We start from the raw sequence: 9,896 nt of genomic DNA, 5'->3' as shown, positions 1-9,896 counted from the left end.
AGGGCTGACTTCGGTAAAATGATGTGACGTGAGGTGCCAAACTGCGGAAAATGGTGGAGGAAATACATGATTTAGCATGAATTATCATGAATAATATTAACTACTTATTTACCTCTCAGTGTCTTGAGGCAACTTAAAAAAGTACATTCTGTGTTTTTATTATTATTTAGGCAGTTAAATACTGCACAGTATTTAGTACACAATTTTCTTTATTTTCTTCCATCATACACAAGAATACGCGTGCGTGAGTCAATGTTCGCTCGTATGTGAGGCCTTGTCGAATAGTATCCTGTAGGTGGGCCATCGTGCGTGTTTTGTTTTCGATGTAAACTCGCGGAGATGAACACAATGAACAGGCCTGGTATTATGATGTATAATTGTTATTTTTAATTGGATACAAAAATATTTTTAAGTAAGAACCCATGAAACAGTTCTGTCATTTTAATTTATTTTAAATTATTTTTTTCTCGTGCAAAAGCTAAATCGATTATTTTACCACGCCATTCAAACGAACTCATTGTTCAATTAAGTTGATGTATTTTTTTTCTTTGTACGAGTATACTTATTTTGTTAAGCGGTCGGAGTTTTTTTTTATTTTATTGAGAAAACCAACAGCGTATTTATACAATTTTAGCATACATAAATTTAACACACAATATGGCCAAAAACAGGTTTCCCTTAAATTATTACCAATAGTACTAGTAAAGGTTGGACTGCTACTAATACCTATCCATACAACACTACCTAAACAATACACAACAAAACAAAGATCATCCCGATAGCCAACTCAATGTCAGTTGAGATACAGAAAAGATATTATGTAGTTTACATCTTACTATCAATACCAATTGAAATAATTATTCAATAAACAGTGAACATACATTTTTTTATTTAAATTGTCTTGTAATGTACTGTTTTATAAAAAATTATTCAGAAACTATTAATTTTGTCTGTCGGCTGTCGGCCGTTTGGTGTAGTGGTTCAGAACGGACTACTATGCCGAGAGGTCCCGGGTTCGATTCCCGGCCGGGCAGAAATTGAAATGATGAATTTTAATTTCTGTGACGGGTCTGGGTGTGACTATGTATAATATTTATGTATTTAAAAAAAAGTAATAAGTAGTATATCCGTTAAGCTAGCACCCATAACACAAGCATTAAGTTGCTTACTTTGGGGCTAGCTGGCGCTGTGTGAAATTGTCCAAATATTTATTTATTTATTTATTTATTTTGGTTACCACCAGCCAAATAGAGTGATTCAAGATGAACGTGTATATGTATACTTAGCACCCGTGCGAAGCCGGGGCGGGTCAATAGTCGTTTATAAAATAGTATCAATAGTAATAATGCATTTAATGCTCGCAAGAAATCAGAAAATTAAATATTGATTTGCTTTTAACTTATCAATTCAGTAAATAATACCCTTGTTGTATTTGTGTGATATATTTTTGTGTGATTGTGGTGAATTAAAAAAGCATAAATGCCTATTTGAAATAAAAATGCAGTAGTATCCCACTAAAATTTATTGTTTTATACAAAAGTGTGAAGCTTACTCGACTGTCATTTTATAATTGCTCAAACTAAAACTAAACTGATCAGATCCGATGTTCCGGCGTTGTCATTGAGGGAGATCATTGTGATGTAATTCATGGTACTCTGCAACAAATAAAAACCAAGATTAATTAATGAGTTCGCGATAAACATGGAAAGAAATTAAAATCGACCCATTTAGCTACTTGAAAAGAAGTTTGCAATATTTCATGGATCTACTTTAATGTATTAATATACAATAATAAATTATTACACTGAACGGCCTTTTATAAATCTTGTTATCGATATAATATCTATAGCTGGAGGTCAAATCAGAACCAAACTGGTTAATCAAATAAATGGATAAACTGTGTAAAACTATTTGTCATAGTAAATTCGATTGAAGGATACTTACATGTATTTACTCGGCATGGTCTTCGACGAAAGCCATCCTTGGGCTCACGCTACGCTTGGCCCTAGCCTCCTCGGAGGCCTCTGCGGACTCAGCGCTTCTAAAGCCAAACCCGTTGGCGTTGGCATTGGCGAGCGCGTTGGCACTAGCGGAAGCGCCGCCTAAACCGCCAGCGTTGGCCAAGGCATCAGCAGCAGCGTTGGCAGAAGAGCCTCCAAGACCGCCCCAACCACCAGCATTCGCCTGAGCGTCTGCTAAAGCGGAAGCAGAACTGCCTCCTAATCCAGCGTTTGCTAGGGCATCAGCATGAGCATTAGCTGAGCTGCCGCCGTGTCCTCCCCAACCTCCTGCATTGGCTATGGCATCAGCAGCGGCGTTGGCAGAGCCTCCACCAAGTCCACCCCAACCTCCAGCATTGGCTGTGGCGTCAGCTTGAGCATTAGCGGAGCTACCGCCTAAACCTCCCCATCCACCAGCGTTAGCTAGGGCATCAGCTTGAGCGTTGGCTGAGCCGCCTCCTAAACCTCCCCATCCACCAGCGTTAGCTAGGGCATCAGCTTGAGCGTTGGCTGAACCGCCTCCAAGACCTCCCCATCCACCAGCGTTAGCTAGGGCATCAGCTTGAGCGTTGGCTGAGCCGCCTCCTAGGCCTCCCCATCCACCAGCGTTAGCTAGGGCATCAGCTTGAGCGTTGGCTGAGCCGCCTCCTAGGCCTCCCCATCCACCAGCGTTAGCTAGGGCATCAGCTTGAGCGTTGGCTGAGCCGCCTCCTAAACCTCCCCATCCTCTAGCGTTAGCTAGGGCATCAGCTTGAGCGTTGGCTGAGCCGCCTCCAAGACCTCCCCATCCACCAGCGTTAGCTAGGGCATCAGCTTGAGCGTTGGCTGAGCCGCCTCCTAGGCCTCCCCATCCTCCAGCATTAGCTAGAGCGTCGGCTTGAGCGTTAGCAGAGCTTCCACCTAGTCCACCCCAACCTGCAGCGTTGGCCAAAGCCTCAGCATTAGCAGAGCTACCTCCTATTCCACCCAGTCCTTGAGCTTGTGCCTGAGCTTGAGCTAAAGCCTCAGCAAGAGCACCTCCAACACCTCCTTGAGCTTGAGCTTGGGCCTGAGCTTGAGCTAGAGCCTGGGCGAGACCAGCACCACCAGCGCCTCCTTGAGCTTGAGCTTGTGCTTGAGCTAGAGCCTCTGCAAGGGCATTTCCGGCAGCTCCTCCCTGAGCTTGAGCTTGCGCCTGTGCTTGAGCTAACGCCTGGGCGAGACCAGCACCAGCAGCACCTTGAGCTTGAGCTTGTGCCTGAGCTTGAGCTAGAGCTTGGGCAAGACCAGCACCACCAGCCCCTCCTTGAGCTTGAGCTTGCGCCTGAGCCTGAGCCAGAGCTTGAGCGAGACCAGCACCACCAGCGCCTCCTTGAGCTTGAGCTTGCGCCTGAGCTTGAGCTAATGCCTCAGCTAGTCCACCGCCTATACCGCCTCCCTGAGCTTGAGCTTGCGCTTGAGCTTGAGCTAGGGCCTGCGCAAGGCCACCACCAAGAGCGCCTCCCTGAGCTTGAGCTTGAGCTTGAGCCTGAGCAAGAGCATCAGCGGCACCCAAACCTCCTAATCCAGCAGCTTGAGCTTGCGCTTGTGCTTGTGCGAGGGCAGCAGCGCTTCCAAGTCCTCCAGCGCTACCCAAAGCTTGCGCTTGGGCGATAGCGTCTGCGACTGAAAGTCCTCCGAGTCCTAGAGCTTGGGCCTGCGCCAAAGCGGATGCGATTGCGGTTCCTCCTAGTCCTCTAGCTTGAGCATGAGCTAAAGCCTCAGCAACTGTAGCACCGGCTAAACCTGATGCCTGAACAGCGGCGAGGGCTTGAGCTAGAGCCGATGCGCCTCCAATTCCATCTCTAAGAGATGGTCCACCGCCAGCCATAGCTTGCGCTTGGGCGATAGCCTGTGCAATTGAGAGTCCTCCAAGTCCTAGAGCTTGGGCTTGCGCCAAAGCAGAAGCGATAGCTGTTCCTCCTAGTCCTTGAGCGGTAGCATGAGCTAAAGCCTCAGCAACTGTTAAACCGCCTAAGCCTGATGCCTGAGCGGCAGCGAGGGCTTGAGCTAGGGCTGATGCGCCTCCAATTCCATCTCTAAAAGATGGTCCACCGCCAGCCAAAGCTTGCGCTTGGGCGATAGCCTGTGCAATTGAGAGTCCTCCGAGTCCTAGAGCTTGAGCCTGAGCCAAAGCGGAAGCGATGGCAGTTCCTCCTAAACCTTGAGCTTGGGCTTGAGCTAAGGCTTCAGCGACGGATCCACCGCCGATGCCTGACGCCTGAGCGGCAGCGAGGGCTTGAGCTAGGGCCGATGCGTCTCCAATTCCGCCTCTGAGTCCTCCAGCCCCAGCCAAAGCTTGTGCTTGGGCGATAGCCTGTGCAATTGAGAGTCCTCCGAGTCCTAGGGCTTGGGCCTGAGCCAACGCGGAAGCGATGGCGGTTCCTCCTAAACCTTGAGCTTGGGCTAGAGCTAAGGCTTCAGCGATGGATCCACCGCCGATGCCTGACGCCTGAGCGGCAGCGAGGGCTTGAGCCAGTGCAGATGCGCCACCTCGGGCACCAGAGGCGTGGGCATTAGCCAAGGCCTCGGCAAGTGCTGAGCCTCCATTGAGGCCTCCCAAAGCGTTAGCATTGGCGATAGCATTGGCACTGGCATCAGCGCCACCGAATCCACCGATAGCGTTTGCGTTGGCAGAGGCATGAGCGTTTGCACTGCCACCAAAGATTACTGAAAAGAAAATGAAAATTAAAACTATGCACTATGGTATGAATCCTCATTCAATTTAGGATTTGGACACACTGGATGGTCTGCATGCATCATGTATAAATCACAATTTGCGGTTAGGGCAATCTGGCAAGGCAATCTGTCAACGGTGCGGTTTAAGTTCTTTGCTCGTGCCAGTAAAATATAAGCATAGAGACTGATAATGCTGTTCGTACATGATGCGGGCTTAATGTGGCAAATCCTTTAAGTGCAATAGATAGTGTGAAAAAATAATAATAATTATAGTTCGGTTCGTCATTTATGCCTATGTAGGCATCAATCATAAAATATAATCAACGATTTCATTGATAGCATGAAAAGTTATTGATGTTTCTATTCGAGATAAAAACTAGCCTGTACTTGTCCGATGATTGTATTATACTATACTCATGCTTAAATTTGGGTGGTAGATACAAAAAAAAATCACTTACTTGGACCCGGAATCGGACCGGGAATTGGACCAGGAATTGGTCCTGGCATTGGACCTGTAAAAATATGATAAGTATAATTTAATCGAATCCTTTCTTTTATTAAATTTCATAATGGAAGTTCTTGAAACTGAAAATGAATGAAACTTACCAAGACATCCAGGGATGGGTTGAGACTCAATGTAGACGTAGTTGTACTTGACCCTGCACACGTGTATGCGGCACCTGTCGCCAGGGATCGTGAAGGTAGTCAACGGTCTTTGTCCTCGGCAAAGCGGACCTAGAAGGGGGAATCAAAATGTAAAGGGGGTTTTAAGTTAAGCCTTTGTTGTTAAATATGTGAGAGCTAAGCTACTCACTAATGTAGATGATGACTGGCACTGGGTAGTACTTGGTAGCTGAAACAAAAATAATATCATACACATCTGAATGTATTGTAAAATGTATTTATTGTATTGAACGCTGTTCTTATTTTAAATGGCGTCAAATAGTTCGTGACACGTGAAGTAGCCAAAAAGTTCGCAACACGTCTTTGTTACAATTTGAATAAAGTTGTGTTGTCAACTTTTTGACAACTTTAGGTGTCACGAACTACTTGACGTTGACTGTACACAAAATTATAAAAAGATGTTAGTAATAAAAAACAGCGTTTTTATTTTCAATTCTTTTGTATTCATCAGTACAATAAAATATAGAAATCACAAATAAAAGCAAAATATTAATCAACTTACTGCTGACCGGCACTGGTACTGGGATGATTCTGTCTCTTCCGGGGATTGTGATGTATCTGTTGTACGGTACAGCGATAGGGATCGGCGGGCCGCGGATCGGATAGGGTATCGGGATCGGTCTCTCTGGGCCAGGTACAGGCACAGGTCTGGTGACTGGGTACGGGATTAGTTTAGGCGGTGACGGCACTGGGTACGGCCTGTTGATCGGTACTGGGTACGGCACTTTTTGTGGGTACGGTACTGGTATGCTTGGGCCGCGGATGTAGATCTTCTCGGGCGGTGAGGGCACAGGGTACGGTACTGGTACCAACACCCGTTTCCCCGGCACAGGTACAGGCACCGGGTAGGGCCTGGGAGGACCTGGGATGATTATTGGGTGCGGGCCTGATGAAAATATATTGTTTTATTTTTGCTTGAGCAGTTGTTTTCTTCACAGTCTTCGGAATATTATCAAATTAATTAATAAATTATAGCAGTTTTACTTACAAATTGGTTGTGGTGGCCATGGGATAGGCCTTGGTGGCACCGGTGGTGGTGGTGGCGGAACTGGCGGAGGTGGCGGGGGTGGCGGAGGGGGGTACTGGTGAAATAAATTGATTAAGTCGTTTCAAGACATATGCAATTCAGTTTTTACATAGCAATTTGAAACTTGAAGCTGGCATCTTCCAAGTGTAAACAATAGAGGCCGATAATAATTCAAGTATTATAATTTATTTACTAAATTAAATTAAAAAGCAACGTTAAATTTTGTTTTTAGCAATAAAAAGCATTAGTGTCTGATAATTTAATCGTTATATTGAAAAATAAAATTATAATTAATGTTAGTAGGATAAAAAAGATGACACGAATGAATTCAGAAATTCACGGTAATAGAGAAAAATAAAAATATTTTACCTGGTATAATTGGGTCTGTAAATGAAAAATGGTAAAGTGAAGTGTTCAACCTACAGTGTAGTACTATAATGCTAATGCAAGTATTTTTTTCATAATTTTCAGTTATTCTAATATTTTTGTGTACCTACTGAACTATATTTCGGATTGTATATAAATACTACAAATAAAGTTTTCTCAAATTACTATTTATTTAAATAGAAACAATTTTGCTTTTATAAAACTCTAATTTGATCAATCTTCTAAATTACCACCGGTATTATTGTTTAATCCGAGAAGATGCCTTAAAATATATTTTTTATTTTGCATTCTCGAATAAGTAGATATAATAGTATTTACCTGGGATTGGTCCAGGGGGCACTGAAAAACGGCGACGAACTTAATAACAATATTTTTAAATTCTCAATCACTATTATAAAAATAAATAAAAGTGCGATGGCATTTATAAATGCAAACTATAAAGTTTTAAATAAATTTTGTAATTTTCAAAATATTTTTATCAACCTAATCTACTGATTGGTAATTAAATTAAATTTTAATATCTACCTGGTGGCAACGGCTTGGGGACTGAAATAAGAAAAATGTATTTTGCAATATTATTTTGAAGTTTATTTGTTTTTGTATTTTTACAAACGTTTTACAATTAAAAAATGAAAATAAATTTAAAATTTGCCATTTTAAATGGCAATATACTCGCGAAGTGAATTTGCTCAGTTTTTAAAATCAGAAAATGCAATAACTTTAGTACGGGATTTAATTTTCTTATTACTTTTAATGAAACCGGTAATGTTGTATGTCATGTGATGTCAACCCGATAAAAACTTGGCGCGTTGTGTCAGTGCGTTAAAAATATCTGTTTAGTGTAATAGTGTAGCGGGTGACAGTGAAATGATAGACTTACATAACGGACACTCGGTGCACGAGCGGCAGTCGGAGTAGAGTCCACGCCAGTTGGCGAAGCAGGCGCAGACGTGGCAGCGCCCTATTATGTCTCGAGTGTAGTACATCTCGCCGACTGAAGTGCAGGGGCCTGGACATCAAGAATTTTTGCGGTTATGTCAGCAATCCCTAGTAATGGTGTTAAAACGCGAACTGTTTCTTTGTTTATCACATTTTTTGTTCGCGCCTGAGAAAAATGGAATATGATAGAATAAATAATGGAATATGGATAGTATCTGAGAATCTGACAGGACATCTGTTAAGTTTCAACTTAAATCAATTTGGTACTCTATTCTAGTACATTAAGTTAAAGAATCGAATAATTACATTGTTAATATATTGATGTATGCTACATCATTTCAAAGTAGTTTGAAAGAATAAGATTTATCACAGATACCCTACATATCGATCTTACTCCATTTCTTCTCACAGAAACTTTGCCGATACAAAACTATGCGAATATAATGTGGATCTGTTACTCACGTGTTTTCGGTGCGAAGGGATTAGGCATGCGCTGTTCCACGCCACTTTCTTCGGCATCATCATGGCCTGAAATGTACAACTAACTTTTTGAACACTAACAATAACTTTCAAATTCTTCCGGAATTATGGTGTTAGAGCAAGAATGTCTTTAGGTACTGGATGGTGACAATCGCGCTCACTTGCCCATTTACCCAGATTTTTGTAATCGAAATATCTGGGCTTATATCCCCAGGACCATATTCCCCAGACAAAAAAAAAAATCAGTAAGTGGATGTGATATAGAGAAGCTATTGATTTTAACTGTTAGAAGAATCATAGTATTTTTAGCTGGCCCAGTAGTGCTTAATTTCTGGTATAAAGAAGCACATTTTTTACTTTGTTTCCTAAGTTTTATTAATAGGGATGAATTTGTCTTCAATCTTTGACTCAAAAGTTATGTTACGACTGAATTTTGCCACTTGTATTTCAAAGCGATTGAATGTTTAGTTACAATGAAAATTTATATGTGTTAGAAAACATACCTTCGGCTCTGACGCCGGCTGCCAGCGCCAGCAGGATCCAAAGACCCCCAACGACCTTCCACATCTTGACCAAGGGCTGTTCAGACTCCACAACAACCCAACAGTGAGTGGTACCACCCACCGAAGATGCCTCTGATCACCTCACACCGGGTATTTAAACCATCCACCATCACGCGTTGAAACGTATGGAAAATCGATTTGATTATTAAAAATAATTTCGAAACGGTTTTCATCGCATTTTAATATTCCCAAACGAGCCGTGACGACGTGAAGATTTAATTTAGCTCGTATCGAACTATGAATTTACTCGATAAATCATTGTTTATTCCCGTTGAAATCTATCTACCTCACGGCTGTATTTTCTTTTAAAGAAAATATTCATCAAGTAATTGAAAAATGACAAATTACTTAACTTAGAATTAAAACAGATTCATAATAAATTACCAATTCTTAAATCATGCGCTTTTCTGACTTAGGTAATTTTAAGGACAACGCTGAGACACGCTTCCTTGGTTGTTTCTACTAAAGATATTGTAGAGCCATGTATAATTATGACGATAAATTAGGTAATAAATCTCTCCACATGAACCAAAACTGTCTCAAAACCTCCCTTAAGTAGGCAACCCCCATTAAAACAAATACATCAATGCCGCCACAATAGCGTCGCGCGCGCCGGATGCGGAACCGGAAGCGCGACCCACTAACGACGCCAGCGCCACCTACGACGTGTGCGGACTGGATTGTTTGAGTTTTGTATTCGCACGGGGATTGTGGGGGTTTTAATTGTTAACTTCGTTATGATTAAATTAAAAAACTTGCTTAACATTAACTAACTGTAACATTTTGAGTAAGATACTTATTTCAAAAGATTCAGAAAGAGCTCAGACAACCTAAAATAAGCTATCTTGGCGCCTTAGTAGAACAGTTAACCCTTAATTAAATGGGAAAAGCAAAAGCATAGCAGAAAAAGAAGAAATTTTCACTGTCAAAACTAGTTATTCCAGATTCTAAAGTCTGTGTAATCTATCTTCTGTATAAATAAAAATGAATTGTTGTTCGTTAGTCTGATTAAAACTCGAGAACGGCTGGGCCGATTGAGCTGATTTTGGTTTTAAAATGTTTGTCGTAGTCCAGGGTAGGTCTAAACGGTGAGCAAATAAGGAAAAATTGCGATGGCTT

The 9,896-nt window shown here is 42.1% G+C and overlaps 2 protein-coding genes across 2 annotated transcripts in view; one reads left to right on the top strand and one right to left on the bottom strand.

Annotated features, from left to right (window-relative positions):
* The window catches only part of LOC135081916 (dystrophin-like), a 284,223-nt gene that overhangs the window by 126,207 nt on the left and 148,120 nt on the right, over positions 1-9,896 (top strand). The gene's annotated exons all lie outside the window — the stretch shown is intronic.
* LOC135081828 (spidroin-1-like) lies at positions 1,508-8,825 on the bottom strand. The gene is made up of 13 exons (XM_063976607.1): positions 8,718-8,825; positions 8,197-8,262; positions 7,676-7,804; positions 7,321-7,341; positions 7,114-7,134; positions 6,749-6,792; positions 6,370-6,463; positions 5,884-6,267; positions 5,512-5,550; positions 5,304-5,432; positions 5,156-5,209; positions 1,945-4,688; positions 1,508-1,655 (listed from the first exon to the last, which is right to left on the bottom strand). The coding sequence occupies exons 1-12, from the start codon at positions 8,779-8,781 to the stop codon at positions 1,951-1,953; spliced, it is 3,783 nt and encodes a 1,260-aa protein (XP_063832677.1). The 5' UTR covers positions 8,782-8,825; the 3' UTR covers positions 1,508-1,655; positions 1,945-1,950.

The sequence above is a fragment of the Ostrinia nubilalis genome, chromosome 20 (assembly GCF_963855985.1).
Source record: "Ostrinia nubilalis chromosome 20, ilOstNubi1.1, whole genome shotgun sequence".
Lineage (NCBI taxonomy): Eukaryota > Metazoa > Arthropoda > Insecta > Lepidoptera > Crambidae > Ostrinia > Ostrinia nubilalis.
This window is presented reverse-complemented; position numbering and strand designations above follow the sequence as displayed.